This window comes from Macaca fascicularis, chromosome 16 (assembly GCF_037993035.2).
Source record: "Macaca fascicularis isolate 582-1 chromosome 16, T2T-MFA8v1.1".
NCBI lineage: Eukaryota > Metazoa > Chordata > Mammalia > Primates > Cercopithecidae > Macaca > Macaca fascicularis.
In genome coordinates, this window is record NC_088390.1 from 14,153,254 (window position 1) to 14,171,540 (window position 18,287).

At 38.2% G+C, this 18,287-nt stretch overlaps 1 protein-coding gene across 8 annotated transcripts in view; it reads left to right on the top strand.

Moving 5' to 3' along the window:
* Positions 1 to 18,287, top strand: part of COX10 (cytochrome c oxidase assembly factor heme A:farnesyltransferase COX10) — a 140,250-nt gene that overhangs the window by 1,961 nt on the left and 120,002 nt on the right. For all 8 annotated transcript variants that reach the window (XR_012425299.1, XM_015437656.3, XM_065532794.1 and 5 more), the window contains exons 2-3: positions 2,848 to 2,981; positions 5,218 to 5,539. Coding sequence is in view for 7 of the 8 variants with exons in the window: in XM_015437656.3 (XP_015293142.3) it covers positions 2,848 to 2,981; positions 5,218 to 5,539 (456 nt within the window). In the remaining variant the exon portion in view is untranslated. The remainder of the gene's footprint in view (positions 1 to 2,847; positions 2,982 to 5,217; positions 5,540 to 18,287) is intronic.

Here is an 18,287-nt window from a genome sequence, read left to right on the forward strand (position 1 = left end):
GATTACTAAGAGAGCTTGATGAGGAAGCAGCATGGTGGGACGAGGTGGCAGAGAAGGTAACCTGGGACAGTGTTAGTGATCGAGTAGTATCATGCCTGATTTTGCTTCTAAAAGTTCTAAGTATTTTATAGCCATTTAAAAACTAGGCACAGTAGCTTACGCCTGTAATCCCAGAACTCTGGGAGGCCAAGGTAGGTGGACCACTTGAGGTCAGGAGTTCAAGACCAGCCTGGCCAACATGGTGAAATTCCCTCTCTACTAAAAATACAAAAAAAAAAAGAAAAAAAGAAAAAAAAAATTCGCCAAGTGCATGGTGTGCGCCTGTAATCCCAGTTACTTGGGAGGCTGAGGCAGGGGAATAGCTTGAACCCAGGAGGCAGAGATTGTAGTGAGCCCAGATCGTGCCACTGCACTCCAGCCTGGGTGACAGAGTAAGACTCTATCTCAAAAAATAAAAAAGTAAAAATAAAAAATGTCAGCATTTTTTAGTTACTTGTCTCCTTACCTAATTTTAAACATCCTAAAATCAGGAGCCATTGTTGATGGTGAATAATAGATATGGTGTTATGCTTCCAGAATTTTAATGTATAATCTTTGTGTATCTTCAAACTTAAATTTGTTTACACAAGGTTGAAATGTCTTTCAGTTTCTGGGCACTGATTCATAGAAATGTGACGTGTTTCAACTAAATGAAATGTCAGTTTCCTAACTGTTTTTTCTTCTTACTACCATTCTGTAAAATCTCAATTTGACCCACTTAATCTTTTTTTTTTTTTTTTTTTTTTTTGAGATGGAGTTTTACTCTTGTTGTCCAGACTAGAGTGCAATGGGACAATCTTGGCTCACTGCAACCTCCACCTCCCGGGTTCAAGCAATTCTCCTGCCTCAGCCTCCTGAATAGCTGGGATTACAGGTGCCCACCACCACGGCTGGCTAAGTTTTATATTTTTAGTAGAGATGGGGTTTCACCATGTTGGCCAGGATGGTCTTGAACTCCTGACCTCAGGTGATCCGCCCACTTTGGCCTCCCAAATAGCTGGGATTACAGGCATGCACCACCATGCCTGGCTAATTTTTTGTATTTAGTAGAGATGGGGTTTCACCAGGTTGGTCAGGCTGGTCTCAAACTCTTGACCTCAGATAATCCACCCACTTAATCTTGAGAGTTATTTTCCAAGGTAGTTCCAAGACAAACACATTTTCATGTTTATGGAAAACAAGCATGTCAGTTAACTCAGGTTTGAGACTGTAATTTCAATGAAGAAGTGATTTATCTCCAGTCTAAGAAAATTGTGATGTATTTCTTGGGGTTGTGATAGTTCTCCTTCCCATAGTCCAGGTGTGCTGTTTGGGCTATCTAGTCATCAAACATTATTTCCTTATTATATAAAAGTGCTCTGCTAGCTGTTGTACAAAGGTGGTGAGTAAAGGGGAATTCTTGCCATCAAGGAACTAAAATATTAGATGATGGGAACAATTTGCATGAAGAAGTGTCATACAACATGGCATAAAGTGATAGAGTAGTTCAAAAAGACAGAAAATTTGACAGAGAGTGGCATGCAAACAAGGAAACAATAGAAACATGAGCAAATTGTGAAATGTGTGGTGTTTTTAGTGGAGGGTCATGGGCAATGTTGCTTTGGTGGGTTGTGTGAGTAATATGTATTCAGGGCCGCAGGAAGAAAACTGTTGTCTCTGGGGACGTGGATTAGAGAGGAAAGGAAGTATTGAAGGCAGGAGGACTGGCTTGAATGCTGCTGTCATTACCATAGTCCAAATATAAGATGGTAAATGTAAGATGATCAGTAAAAATGGAAAGAAGTGGGCAGATCTGACCTATATTTCAGAGTAGATTGGACTTGATGGTTGTTAGGTGATAACAGGAGAGTTCAAGATGTTCCTGAAGTCTTAAATAAGTAATGGTTTTATGTGCAATAGGGAACAGAGTAGAGATTGATTGAGCATAAAACGCTCTTACAGACATTTTGCAATCCATCCATGTAGAGACACCAAGAGAGGAGATGGAAATAGGCCCAATGACTCTAGAAATGGTTTGAAGATCAGAAATTATCCTATAATTACATTTGCTCAGGGACAATATTTAGTGTTCAGAAAGAGGGAACATGACTACCTTAAGGTGGCATACATAGCAAGAATAGACACCATCTGCAACTGAGACATAGAATGCAGAGAACCAGGAACACTTAGTGTCATGGAAGCCATCAGGAGAATCTAGTGTTGTATGGCTTGTCGGAGGCTTCAGTAGGATGAGGACCAAGGCAGAGAAGCATTGAATTTGTTGATACTTGAGAGAAGTTTCAGTAGAATCTAAAAGCCAAATTTAGATACAACAAAAATAGCTTATTCCTAACTAGACTGATAGAGTCATACTTTATCGGGAACTGTTTCTTCTTCCTTTTTGTTGTCTTACCCTGCGTAGTTAAAATGTTAACCTGAAATCCATCTATTTCAATTTATTGTCATTTATTAAGAAAAATTAATGCTTTTTATTTTCTACTTTTGAAAAATTGACTGAACGGATCATTTTATATTTTCTTGAAAAGATCTGTAGCGTGGTCATTTCAGCATTAAATGTGATAAAGCATAGTGATCCTGCAATGAAAATTTTCCCTGGCCCTTCTGAAGGCTTACACTGACTTGAACAATGAGTAGGGCTGGTAAATTGCATTTATTCACAAATCTGGATTAGATTATTTCAAAGCTCAGACCCATCACACAGTGTAGCACTTACCTTAGTGGCTGGCTTTGCTTCTGGGGAGGTGTAGTCATCATTTAATAAGAAGTACGAATCATTTAACCTTTCTTCCACTTCTCTCTCTTTTATAGGTTGGGTAGGAGGCTGTGTCTGGTATCTTAAAAGAAGAACTATACAGGAATCCCCTCACAAGTTCTTACATCTTTTCAGGAATGTCAATAAGCGGTGGATTACATTTCAGCACTTTAGCTTCCTCAAACGCATGGTATGTTTAGAAGACCATTCTTACTGTTACTTTCTGCCTTTGTGTTTCTCTGTTGAGGGAATTTCAGAAATTCCTATTTAATAAAAGTTTTAAGAAATACTGTTTGAAAACAACTTGTATTTAGTGTCCTTAAATTTATCCAAATCTCTTGTTTTGATTATTCTTAACCGAAAACAGAATAATTCTGGTGTTTGAGGTTAAAAGTATGATCCTGAACTTACTGATTAAGTTTAGAGAAAGACTGAAAACTTGTGGCATATTTCAACCTGGCCAAAATTGGGAAAAGCTGAACTGTTGTGATACATCTTTTAAAATTCTTTGGAGTTCTGTGACTACATCAGTAATAGAGAAATAATTGCTTTAAAAGTGTGACCCTCTCATTTTCTTTCTTTTTTTTTGAGACAGTCTCGCTCTGTCGCCCAGGCTGTAGTGCAGTGGCGCAGTCTCGGCTCACTGCAAGCTCCGCCTCCCAGGTTCATGCCATTCTCCTGCCTCAGCCTCCCGAGTAGCTGGGACTACAGGCACCAGTCACTACACCCGGTTAATTTTTTGTATTTTTATTAGAGACGGGGTTTCCCCGTGTTAGCCAGGATGGTCTCGATCTCCTGACCTTGTGATCCGCCTCAGCCTCCCAAAGTGCTGGGCTTACAGGCATGAGCCACCACGCCCGGCCAACCCTCTCATTTTCTTAAATCAGCAGTACATTTAAAAGTCTTTTTTAACAATTGCACTTCTGAGTAAATTCAAACAATTAGACACTTTTTATAATTTTCTCGGCATTTTATAATAGGTATTGATAACATACATCAATCCAGGTTGACTCTGTGAATTTGTGGGCAATATGGAACTTACTGTTAATTGCCAGCGAGGCCATTTGCATTTTCTCAGATAGAAAAAGGGTCGTAGAATGGCAGAATGGTAGCTGAAAACTCATAGTGCCAGCCTGAAAGAACAGCAAACTTATAATTTAAAGTCCTATTTTACATTTCTCTCATCTTTAACTTAAAACTTAAAATTAAATTAAAATCTTAATAAAACTCGATATGTTGATAAGAAATTTAAATTTCCAGAAATGTTCAGGCTTTTTAAGTTGGGGGGTCAAGGATAATGGTGGCTATTCAGAGGAGAAATTCAAATATGTGTAATGCCCTTTTTTATGTAAATAGAACTCTTCATTCATGAGTCTGTAATTCTTTATTAAGACTAATGTATGTAATTTCACATCTTTGCGATGTAATGGAAAAGGCTCTTAAATAGTTATCAGCATAGGTGGCTCCACTCCCAGGCCTGCCTATAGCTGGTTGTTAGCTGTTGATATGCCAATTTATTTCTGAGGCTTAGTTTCCTTATCTGTAAGTTAAAGAGAGAGAAAGAGAGAGAGATACTAATAATGATGTATCTTCTTTGACAACTGTTTAGAAGATTAAATGAGATATATATTATATGAAACTGTGAAGTACTTCACAAATAGTAGTAGTAGTTATTAATTTTGCTAGTAAGTGGTAGAGACTATCTGACTCTGCAGCCCACGTTCTGTCTTCATCCTGCCCTGCTAGAAAATCATTCAGCCCTGGATTATGCCCTACCACTGAGCCCCTCCCTATGCTGTTTGCCTGAGAACATGGAAGGTCAACAGGTTGACTTGGGCTCTTTCTTTTTGTGTGTGTGAGACAAGGTCTCACTGTGTCGTTCAGCTGTGATGCCATCACAGCTCAATCTCCTAGACTCAAACAATCCTTCTGCCTCAGCCTCCAAGTGGCTGGGACTGTGGGCATATGCCACCATGACCCACTAATTTTTTTTTTGTTTTTGTAGAGACATTCCCTGTGTTGCTCAGTCTGGTCTCATACTCCTGGGCCCAAGGATCCTCGGATTACAGTCATGAGCCACTGTGCCCGGCTGGGCTCTTAATTATTGAAAACTTTTTTATTGTATTTGGAATGTTAAGCCTCCAGGGCAAATTCTAGAGGAGATGGATAACAAGTAAATGTATTTTTCTTTCAAGGAACGTATATTTCTATGCTTTTCTAAACTACAGAAATTGAAAACCATTACTGAGGCCTAAATTTTATTCTCCATATCTCTTAGTATAGTGATTTCCATAATTAACAGATATTAAAGCTGTGGGAAAAGCTTTCAAATAATGTAAAAGCTGAACTGATTAAAGAGATTGCTAAACAACCATTTGAGAGCATTTGGGCCTTGGTTTTATAGTAACTTGTGCTTTTTTGTTTAGTATGTCACACAGCTGAACAGAAGCCACAACCAGCAAGTAAAACCCAAGCCAGAACCAGTAGCATCTCCTTTCCTTGAAAAAACATCTTCAGGTCAAGCCAAAGCAGAAATGTATGAGATGAGACCTCTTTCACCGCCCAGCCTATCTTTGTCCAGAAAGCCAAATGAAAAGGAATTGATAGAACTAGAGCCAGCCTCAGTAATTGAAGACTCAATAGATGTATGGAAAGAGACAAAAGAGGAAAAGCGGTGGAAAGAGATGAAGCTACAAGTGTATGATTTGCCAGGAATTTTGGCTCGACTATCCAAAATCAAACTCACAGGTACTTTGTTTTTCTGATATACTTACTTATTTGAAACTTTATTTTTAGTTAAACAAAAAGCTCATTTTATTTACCACCCGAAAAGAATAATTTGGAACTGCAGGTCCTGTCTTAGTATTTTTCCTGGCTTCAATTTAACTGGGATTTGAAATTAAATTTTCTGAATTCTATTTACACAGAATTGTAAATAGTTTTGCATTGTAAGTATTGTACTAAAAATAGTCACCCTTTCCTTTGCAATTAAAGTTGAATGTTTATCCTGCTTATTTCCTTGTCGTTAGTGTTTTTACACCTACTGTAAAGATGCATAAGATAATAAGTTTTGTCAACTTGAGTTCTGGAATGGGAAGAATTGCACTGCTGGACTTGATATGAATCCACAGTGGCTACTGAGTCTCCCAGTTCACTTCTGTGGTTTGCTTCTTGTAGAGCCTCTGGGCTTGTCACAGGTCTGTGGGGATGTAGGGTGCATTTTCCCTGAAAGGAGATTTGAACCAGATTTTGTTTTTTAACCTAATTCTAGCATCTTATGCCAAATTGTATTACCATAATTAAGTTAAGTTATTATTACAGGTTGTTACAATCACCCTGTAAGTCAGGTAGAGCATCATTATTATCCCATCGTATAGCCAAACTTTGACTTAGCTTATTCTGGGCTAACCTTGTTTAGAAGGTATGTTCTGGGTCACGCTGCAACTTGGGGGAAACCTGGTTGATTCCTCTTAAATGAGAATAAAGAGACTGAATATAATGTGGGAATAGTAAGAGTAAGCCAGGCCTCTTTGAGGACAGAAAGTGGTAAATAATGTTGGAGTCAGATGAAAAGATGAGACAGGGAGGCTTGTGAGAGCAGAGAAGGATCAGGGAAAGAGTGATTTTTTTTTTTTTTTTTTAAGAGACTTGAGCCTGAAATCCAGGGCAAAAGCAGGCAACTAGACAACTTCTCTCCTTAGCGACCAGCCTTACTTAAAGAAAGTTGTTTTTAAAGAAATGATGAATAGACACAGAGGGGTTGGTGAAGGAGCTAAAACGTCTTAGTAAGACTTACGTAATGTAACTCTAAGACAGTGAGATGAATTCTGTGTGATAACCTTGAAAACGTGTCTCAGTGGTTTATGGTCACTAAGCAAGGAATCAGCATGTTTCTAAAGAAATTCTCTTTTGTCATTTACACAAGTGGCCTGAGTGTCATGCTGCTGACATGTTAAGAATGACTGTAGATAAGTTATGCTTATAAGGATGCCACCCCAAAAACGAGGCCTCTCAGCCCGTAGGCATCAGATGTGGCCTGTCAACAGCAGGAGCTTCTTTGTGTGTGCCATCACTTAGCACGTCCACCCGGCAGATTAGCTCTTGTCTCTTATCGTCCCATTTCTGTCAGTTACAGCATTCTTCACTTCCTTCAGAGGGGAAACCTTAGAACCAGTCGTCTTCACTTTTTGCTCTCCGCTCTCCCCTTCATCTTTAGTCTAATTTCTGTCACCAACAGAATCTTTCGTAAGGCCTATGAGATTTGCTTTCCCATCCTCATTTCTGAAGCTGCCATCCCAGTTTAGGTTAGAAACACGGGAGGCTGTTGGTTTTTGCAGCAGCTCCTCACTGTTCTTTTCTTTTGTCCTCTGCCCTGCTTTCCCTGCAGTTCACGCAGCCCAGGGTTGCCGAACTAACTTTCCGAAAATATTGCTTTCGATTTTCCTAGCTTATATGAGTCTATAGTTTCTCCATGTTATCTTCTTTTTCAACCCTGCTTAGTGTTAAAGGAACACTGTGACCTGGAATGATCAAACTGTTCCTCAGAATCAACCTTTTTTCCCTTTTCCCTGTCCCTCCACCCTACCATTTAGGCCAGTCCTTCCACCCCACCATACTTGTTCCCCCACCTCCATGGGAAACTGGTCTGCCTGTCTTATATCCAGTCAGATCCTTTCAAGGCCTCTGTTAATCCTGCTCTTGGTCCCAGTCTCCCTTCTCAAAACTCGGAATTGACAAGCACACTTGAGTTCAGATCTTGGCTGTCACATTTACTAGCCGGTGAGACTTTGGGCAGTTCCTTAACTTTACTGAGATGATTTCCACATCTGTAAAGCAGGAATGATAATAGATCATTTAAGAATTAAATCAAATAATTAATGTATAGAAAGCATCCAACAGCATGCTCGACACATGGGAGACACTGCAAATTTCCAAGTAAGTATAGGTAAACATTTGATTGTCTGCTTAATGTGTATTATATTTCCCCTAAGGTTGTTTTTGCCTATGGAGGGACTTGAGGTGAATGAATATTTACTCAGCAGGGAAGATGAGGAGGAGAATTTTAAGTAGAAGGAAGAGTCTTTGCAAAAGCAAAGAAGTCTGAGTTATCCTGGCACATTCAAAAAGCTTCAGTGTGACTTATGAGTAGCATAGTATGACCTGAGTATCATATAGGAGAGGTGCTTATTAAGATTGAAGAGTTAGGCAGTGGTCATGTTGTCATATTGGTATGTATATCAGGCTAAATAGTTAGACCATAGCCATGGAAAGTCCTGGAAGCTTCTATGGAGGGATATGATGACTTTATGTTTTGTCTTATTTACCTTTTAAATATTTTAAAATTTCTATTAAATTAGTACAGGCTTATTATAAAAAAGAATTCAAATAATACAGAAGCATATATTTTAAACTGAGAAAGTATCCTTTCCCACCATTCTAGATTAAAAACCCCTGTGTGAAATGTCGCCTTCTGTATATAGACACATATGCAGATAGAGCTATGGTTGTAAGTTTTCTTCCACAGAAATAGGATCATTTTAAATATATATATACACACACACACAGTTTTGCAACTTGCCATTTTCTTATGACGTATAGTTTTCACTCACAGTATTCACTGCATACTATTCCATTGTATGAATCTGCCATTATTAACTAGTCTTCTGCAGGTAAACATTTGTGGTATTTCCAGGTTTTTTACTATTAAAAGCAATTCTGTGATTAACTTTTATGTATGTCTTTGTATACTCATGTGAGTCTGCCTTTAGGATCAGTATTTAGAAATGTAATAGCTAGCTTTGAACATTTAAATCTTTGGTGGAACAACAAATTTGTTTCTAAAAACATAGTATAATTTACCCTTCCCCTCAACAGCATTTGGGAATTAGACTTTCTTTTCTTTTTTTTTTTCTTTTGAGACGGAGTCTCCCTTTGTCACCCAGGCTGGAGTCCAGTGGTATGATCTCGGCTCACTGCAACCTCTGCCCCCCGGGTTCAAATGATTCTCCTGCCTCAGCCTCCCGAGTAGCTGGGACCACAGGCGCCCACCACCACAACCGGCTAATTTTTTGTATTTTTACTAGAGATGGGGTTTCACCGTGTTAGCCAGGATGGTCTCGATCTCCTGACCTTGTGATCCGCCCGCCTCGGCCTCCCAAAGTGCTGGGATTACAGGCGTGAGCCACCGTGCCCGGCCAGCATTTGGGAATTAGACTTTCTCTGTAGAGTCCACTCCTGCATAAGCAGTCTTTCCCAGTTTTGCCAGTTTGATCATTGAAAAAGATTTTGTGTGAGTTTTCATTATTTCCATTTTGGTAAGGTTTAGCATCTTTTTTCTATTTTGATCATTTGTGTTTTTTCTTCTGTTATTTAGCTCTTATATCCTTGGTCATTCCTTATTGACTTTTTAGAATTCTTTGTAAATAAAGAAAATTAGCATTTTATACATCATATGCATTACAAATATTTTTTCTCATTTTGTCCTTTTCTTTTTTTGTGGTATTTTGTTGTTTTGTTTTGTTTTATTTTGCCCCATGGAGATTTTTGACTTTTATGTGTCTGTTTTTTTCATGCTTAGAAGGGTTTCATCACCCTGTGGTTACAAAAACATTCACTCATGTTTTCTTCTGATGCTTTTATATTTTTGCATATTCTCTAATGCTTTGAAACCGTCTGGATTATATTTCAGTGGAAGGAATAGGCTTGATTAAGAAAACTGCTGTGGGTAGTACTATAGAGCAAGGATCACCTGTTTTTGTAGATGCAGTTTTATTGGGACACAACCACGCCCACTTGTTTTGAGCATAGATCATGCCGCAGTGACAGAGTTAATTGCAACAGAAACCTTGTGGCCTGGGAAGCCTGAAATGTTTACTATCTGGCCTTTACAGAAAAAGTTTGCTGACCTTCTATCGGAGAGCACAGACTAGTGAGAGGCAAGAATGATGGCAGACAAATAGTCGTGGTTAACTGAGAAACAACTTGGGCCTGAACTGAGGCTGTGGTGGGGAAAGAGAACAAGGGAGAGAGAGAGAAAGATAGATATATAGAGAGAAACATTAAGGGAACTGAATGAGTAGGACCTTAGCTTGATGAAGTGGATTGCTAAGGAGACATGAAATAAGAGCTGAGAGCATGGAGCTGCAGAGAGTTTGAATACCTTGAGGTGAAGCAGGTATTTTCCAGCTTCATGGGCCCTTTTGTCATTTATTATTCTAGGCTCTATCCTGCTCTCTGAGAGAGAGCAGAGTGAGCCGTCTTCTGGAGTGAAGATTCCCTGCATTCAAATCCTGGCTTTGGCTAGCTGACTGACCTTGTGCAAGTTTTAGAATCTCACCGGCCTCAGTGTACCCATCTGTAAACTAGGGGTAATAATAGTACTTCCTTCATAGGGTTGTTCTGAGTAATAAGTGAGTTAACATTTGCAAATGACGTGCAAGTGCCTAGTACTTGTCAAGAACTATACACATATTTCTTAAAAAATAAATTTAATACCTGGCTACCCCCATTGGCCTTTGGATTTGCCACCCCTGCTCCAGACACAATTACGGGGTTTCAGAATGAAAAACTAGATGAATGGTGGTGTTGAGACTTAAGAGTGTAAATATGGAAGAAAGAAAAGATTTAAAGAAAACATGATGAGTTCAATTTTGGACAAGTGGAATTTGAGTTGCTACTGGCATATCCAGTGGGGCGGGGGGCTGTGAAAGGCAGGAGCTCAGAGAGAACATTAGGCTGGAAGAACCAGGGGTCTTCAGCCTGGAGCTGGCAGTGAGGTCATGGTAGTAAATGGTGTTACCGAGGATCAGTGTGTGGAGTGACCATGCTGATGGTCACCTGAACTTTGGAGCATGTCCCCTTTTAAGGATTGGATAAGGTATATAATGGACCCGACAAGGAAATAAATGGTCAGAGGGAGGAAGACCGGAAAAGACCCTGTCACAGAAGCCAAAAGACTAGATCCAGTTCATAAAGGGCAGTGATCTGGACTGGATGTCAAATGCTGGAGGTCTCCTGAGAAGCCTGGCCGGTGAGAGTTATTTTATTTGCCAATTAGGAAGTCAGTGTTGGCTGGTTGCTAAATCAGAGAATAATGATTGCTGTGTCTTCTTAGAGTCTTAAATGAGCTGCTTTAAATAATTCATTTTAAAATAATTTTAAGTTTATTATCATAATGCTTGTTTCATTAGGAACACAGGAAAATAGGATAACTTGTTTAAGATCAACTTTTCTCTTGGCCACATCTTCCTTTCCTTCATGCTGGCTATTGTTGTATTATTTCTCCTTTTATGTAGCTTATATGGTTATAAATCTGAATTGTCATTCCAGATGCAGGGTTTGATATCTAAAACATACTATCTGAAATCTCAAGAAATTAATAAAGTAATGATCTAATAGTACATACTGTGATGTATAGTGTACATCAACTCATTGGCTTCCAAATGTCAGCATGGTGATGTACACTCATGGTGGGCTTCTTAAAACAGTGGTTCCTGGCCGCTGTTTCCACTGATTCAGATCCCCTAGGGCTGGGACAGGACCCAGAGATCTGCATGTCTGACGAGGACACCAGATGATTCTGATGCAGGTGGTCCTAGACCACACTTCGAGAAAGCGAAGTAGGTGTTAGGCAGACAGCGAGTACCAGTCCCAGACCGAGTGGTCTGACTGAATGTGGAGAGAACTCACCTAGTGAGAGCCAGCGGAGCCGGTCGCTACCACTGGCAGCAGGAAAAGCCAACTGGGCAAAATCTGGACCACACAAGAGAGGCATGCAAAGCAAGACGGATGCACCACAGAAAAGGGGAGCAGCCTCACCTACACACACAGATGGAAAGGTCCCAGGGCAGTAAATTTCCCTTGTATTATTTTATATATTCCATGCCCCAGGTTTCTGGATGAACTAATTGAATTAAAGCCATTTCCTTCTGCTTATTCCATTTAAAGAAGCAGCACCCTTTGAGTGACCCCTACCCTCTTATCTGACCTTTTACCTCTCTATTTAGTTTATTACTAGAAGTCACATGTGTCTTGGAGTCAGCAGGATTTTTTATTTAAGAAAATACCTGATATCTGTCAGTTGATTTCTTTTGGACTCTTAACATCTCGCAGAATTCATTTATAGCTAATGATAGCCGAGGCAGAAATATCTGGGAGTCAGCGATCCCTTTCCTAGAACTAGCCTTTCTATCTTTGCCTTCTTTTGTTTATAGCTGCAATATACGGAGGATAATTAACTGTAGAATAAGTGAAGGGCCATATAGTACTCATTTCATCTGTGGGATAGAAGGTAGCAGCAGCCTGATGCCTTGGCATTTAGGCCAGGATAGGAGCCAAACATTTGCTGGTGCTAATGCCATTTAAAGATTTTTTTTTTTTTTTTTAAATGAAGGGAAGTAAGACTGAGATTATAAAGAAGGAATAATATGTCTCCCTTGAGTTTCTCTTGCCAACTGAGCTATTTACAATATGTTTTTGGAGTTCATTGCATGGACCACACTGGGGTAAAGAAATTTTATTTGGATTAGGATCATAAGAGGCTTTGGTGACTCAACTGAGTTTATACTTAATATAGGTCAGTAAAAAGCAGAACTTTTTTCCAGAGGAACATCTGTGCTGAAACGCTGCAACACGTTTTTTGAGACCAGAACACTGAAATAGATTATTTATTGGAACCAATAGATTATGCTGTTAATGGAACTGGTATGAAGTATGGTCTATCAATTTATAAATTTTTTTCTCCTAGAGCCTAGAATGCTGTTTTTTATTAAAAGAAAAAAGCAGAAATGGAGGATACACATTCATTTTAGACCACTTGTATAGTTTAAGAAGTCAACTTACTGTAATCTTCAGTTATTAAATATTTGTATTAAGGGGTTATTAGCATTCACTCAGTATGAAATGAGTGAATTACTATGATTTTTTGAACTTTATTTTTTGAAATAAGTACCTTAATAATGATATACTTACTAAATGTTATAGTATTTTTTTAATTATATGACTAATAAGTATTTATTTTTAGAAAAAATAGAAAATACAGATAAGCAAAAAGAAAAGATTGAAATCCTCCTATAATTTCACTATCTCAAAATAAAACCATTTTGAATATTTTGGTATATTCTCTTCCAGAAATTTTTTCTATGCATCTCATATATTTTTGCTTTATAAACAAATATACGATCATAGTGTAAATGCCTTCTGTGATTGAAAAAAATTAATATTCTGCTTATGTCTTTTTGTGTATCAACATGTTTACCCTGTTTTTAGTGACTTTTAAAATTTAAAAGTAGCATTTTCTTAAAACACAGTCACATAATATACAGAAAGTCCCTTCAGGCCATGCAATAACCAGGGTTTTTATTTTTTTTGAGAAAAAGTTTTGCTCTTGTCGCCCAGTCTAAAGTGCAATGGTGTGATCTCGGCTCACTGCAACCTCCGCCTCCCGGGTTCAAGCCATTCTCTTGTCTCAGCCTCCTGAGTAGCTGGGATTATAGGTGCCTGCCACCACGCCCAGTTAATTTTTGTATTTTTAGTAGAGATGGAGTTTCGCCATGTTGGCCAGGCTGGTCTTGAACTCCTGACCTCAGGTGATCCACCTGCCTCAGCCTCCCAAAGTGCTGGGATTACAGGCGTGAGTTGCCATGTCCAGCCAATAACCAGGCTTTTTGCATACAGTTTTTTAGCCTTTATCTGTGCATAGTCTGTGTTTTAATATTAGCAGTACAGCCTCTGGAGTCAGACTGGCTGGGTTGGAATCTCTGGTCTACAATTTATTGGCTTTGTGGTTACAGGCACATTTTTTTTCAAGTCTCTAAGCCTTGGTTTACTTGTCTGTACAATGGAGATAATCCTCCCAGAAAGGATTATTGTGATGATTATAAGCAATAATGTAAGCAAATGATTCACTGCCATATCCAGTAAATGTTCAAGAAAGGTTATTATTACATTAGTGCATAGATAGTTTCTATTTTGTTAGTTTTATAAAAATGGGGTTATATTACATGTTTTGTTTAGTTATTTGCTTTCTTCACTAATTGGTATATCTTCCTCATACTTCCTCATCAATATAATTAAATCTGCCTTCTCTTTTTAAAGGTTGAGAGTATTCCATACTATAGATGTATTTAGTTTATCGAACCATTTCCTTATTAATGGACATTTAAGTAGTCTCTTACTTCTTGTTATTAAAAATAAAGACTTGTAATATCATTTTACATATATCCTTTTATGTATTTTTTCTCAAAGTTAGCTGTATGGAAGTATACCTTTATTTTTGATGGGTATATAGCATGCCATTGCATAGTTATACCATAATGTATTTATTTATTTCTCCTGTTTTAGATGTTTTTTATTTTATTATCCTTATTATTATAAATAGTACTATAATAAATAAGCTAAATCTGTAATGATTTTCTTAGGATAAGTGTATCTAAGTGGCCTTGTTAGGTCAAAGGGTATGCATGGTTTTAAAGCTTTCAGTTTTCATGAACAGATTCCCCTCAAGAAAAGTTGCACCAATTCATGCTAGCCACCTCACCAATTCATGCTAGCCACCTCACCATATCTTCACCAATGAATGCTTGATGATAATGTATTTTTCTGAATAACTCTGTCAATTCAGTGTGTGAAAGTACACTTAGGTTTTTAATTTTGTACTTAATTCTGATGAGGTTTTATATTTGTCATATGCCGAGTGGTGATTTGTATTGCTTTGTTAATGGCCTGTTTGCCTCCCAGCCTTCTCTTCTGTGTTCGTCTTTGTTTATTGTTTGTAAGGATTCTTTATATATTAAAGATTTGATCTCATTATATGTATCTGTCACAAATGTCTTATGTTGTTTGTGTCTTGTTTTCATTTATCTTTGTTTTCATGTGCGAAAGTTAATTTGATGTAACCAAAGCTATTTTCTTACAAGTTTCTGGTTTTTATACCATGCTTAGGTTTTCCCATATGAAGATTTTGTAAATACAGTATTTATCTGCATTGTTAATATTATATTTTTATGATTTTATATTTTATAATAAAATTTATTATTGATAAGAAATGTAGTTTGGTCAGTGGTATAAGATAGAGATATTGCCAGTTTTGAATAAATCATTAACCAGTGTTTGAATGTTCTATTCACAAAGAATTTATGAAGCTCTATCCCTGGAATAAATACCTCAATTCTGCTAATATTTTAATTGGAATTTCAATGTTTATTCAGGGATGAATTGAGAACTTTACCGTTACGTCAGCTTCATTTATACAAGTCTTCTTTTATGCCTCTTGAGTTTCATAGTTTTACTTAAATAGATCAGTACATGTATTGATAAATGATTTTGGAAGTATTTAAACATTTTTTTTCAGTTGATTATTTCTTGAGTTTTTCAGGAATACAGTGAAATAATGATCAAGTTATCTCCTTTTTCATGTTTATGCTAATTATTTCATTTTCTGGTAATTGCCTCTTTGTTGTACTTTCTCTACTTGCTTTCTTCATTATAATTTTCTGCTTCATTCTGAAGGGTCTTCTGAAATGTGTTATGTAGAGTGCTGACTTGATTTTGTGCCATCTACTTTTTATTACATCTCATGACTTTTGACATTCTGCTATGGCAGTTTTTGTTTCTTGTACTACTTTTCTTAACCTACTTTGTTTCATGAGCTTTACTTTTTTCTACAGTGTACAAATTTACTTGTTCTGTTCATTCAGCTGATGTTTGTTGAGCATCTATTATATTCCAAGTATCCGCTTCTGAGTGTTGTGGACAGAATAAGGTGCAGGTGACTGACACAGTCTCTGCCTTGATAGGTCTTACTCTTCAGGAGTTTATAGTCTAGTGGGTCTGTGGTACATCTTTTTAAAAATATATTCAGCCTCTTCTTCCATGCTACTTTTTTTTTTTCTTTTATACTGTAGAATCTTTTTTAATGAGTCACACTGATTCGCTTTACCTCTCTTTATCTTTCTCTATTCCGGCAAGAAGACAACACTATCTAGACAGTAGTTACACCCCAAATGAATGTAAGCTTCATGGGGTGGGGCATTTTGTCTGTTTGCGCTGTTCTGTCTTCTGTACCTACAGCAGTGCCTGGCACATAGTAAGCGCTCATTATGTGTCGATTGAACGGATGCAGGGTTGGGTTTGTATTCATCACCTAACAGTTTCACTTGTTGTTGGAGTTCTCTCTCATTTTAAATGAGAGGAACCAAGGCCATCAGTTTGCATTTATGGAAACGAGGAGGGCACAAGCAGTGAGGGAACTTTTTCTCCAAAAGGTTTTTTTTATTTACCATGTTTCTGAAACAACAGTGCCAATGTCCTGTTTCCCAAATCTGGGTTTTGGTGTCATCTGTTTCTCCTCTCTGCATATGGTATGTCTGTGTCCAGCCTCTTCTCTGGTGCTGGGGCCTGCTGAGTTGGAAGAATACCACAGTGTGCCAAAGTATGGTGGCAGTGGGTGGCTTGCTACACTGTGTGAAGCCATCAGAAAAGTGTTCTCCCTTGTCTCAGTGAGAATTATGTCAAGGTGAGGCCCTGCTTTCATTTTTTCATGACCCTCTACTGCTTTCTAGCCCTCTAGCTATGATGTAGCTGCCTCTCAGCTCTCCTACACTGTGGTGACAAAGGGGCTTTCTGAGGAGTGGGCTCATCTGGCCATGGTTCACCCTGGCTTCTGTCCTTGCTCCTCACCAGGAAGGAATAATGAGTATGGTTAGAATAGCCTTGATTGCCCATATTTATTTCCCATATTTATCCATTCCTTATTAGTAGCTATTTATGTAGTATATTCTTTTGCTATTTAAATAATGAATGTAGTGACTCAGCCCTCAGTAACTGTCTTCAATTTAGTCTCATCTGTCCTTTATTTAACAAATGCTTCTTGAGGTTTTTAGTATCCTGTCTTTACCTAATTTATTGCTGATGCAGATTTTTCTTCGATTTTCATTTTTATTCCATCATTTCAGTTGGTTTCTGTGGGACTGGGGCTCTACAGATACTTTAGCCAATGTTCCAATTTAGACAAAAAAAAAAATATTTAGCTAGGCTACTCTGTTTTCTGATGATTTAGTTGTTAAGATGGGATTTAATTGCCTTAAGTTCAATATGATTTTAATTGAACTGGTTGTAAGTATAAGATGTTGTGATAGATGCTAGGGGAAGGTAAAGATAAATTTTGTAAGAATAATAATCACTCTCAAAATATATTGAGAACTTTAAAGAGGAAGAAAAAAAAACTAAGTTGAGAATTGATTCAACATCACATAAGTGAAAATTTGAAAATAAATGACTTAAGTAAAGGGTTTATTATTTCATGTGTCAAGGATTCTGAGGTTCCGAGTCTGGAGCTGGTGCTTAAGGATGTTGCCAACATACCTGGTACCTTCTTTGTCTGTTATCATTAGCTTGTGGTTTTTGTCCTCAGGACCACAAGATGACTTCCATACCCTCATCATCATATTGTATTCTGAGCAGAAAGAAGAAATGAGGGGAAAATGTGGAAAGGCAGAAACCTCCTTATAAGACTTTGCCTCTTAATTTGGGAGGCAAAGTTCTTCATAGGAACTTATTATATCTTATTGGCCAGGAGTGTGCAACATGGCTACCTCCAGCTGCAAGGGAGGTTTTAAAGTAAGGCATAATTCTTACATCTATCATTTTAAAAGCCCAAATATCTTAAATTCAGCCTAGTCAACTCTGACAGTAGCCTACTTCTCTGTACTGATAGCCCTCACTGGGCTCTCTCATTATGCAGTACATCCCCTTCTTGGAGGAGGACATGAAACTGCCTGCCTCTTCCCTACCCAGTTTTTCCAAAGAAAAATACAGTACCACTCTTTAGTCTGCTCTGCGACTACCACCACATATGTGTGCTTCAAATGCAGTATATTTAAATGAAGACTGACTTGCCAGCTTGGCATTTACTTTTCCATTAGCAGTTGCGAATGTGTACTAATCTGGCAGCAGTTTCTCCCTATCATCTTGATAATCAAATACACATTTGGAGACTCCTGGTTTGGGTTGGGTTGTATGTAGTCAGCACTGGACTGTACAACAGAGGAAAGCCAGCTAGCCCAAGTGTACGTCTTCATGAAAAAGTGTTGGTGGATGATGGAACTTCAGCCAAACCAGAAAGCAAGCCAGGTGGCAAAGCTGTTAGTGAATGTCGAAGGAGTTGAAGATCACCTTAAACTTTCCTGTCTTTCACTTCTTGTTGCATTCCAGTAGTTGTTGAGGGTTTTGCCTTCTGGCTCAGTTTTCTTCTTTATCCAAGATGCTACCATGAACCTAGAAAACTTCACTATTCCTAGGAGTTCTCAAACTTCATATGCCTTCTGAGATGCTTGTTATAATGCAAATGTTTAGCCATCACCTCCATAAATTCCTTCACTCTGGGTCTGGGGTAGGGTCTAGAATTGTATATTTTAATGGTCCCCATAACATACTTTGAGACACACTCTTCTAATCTGTAGAACTGATTCAGCACTCTCTCTCCTAGCTCTTCTTTACT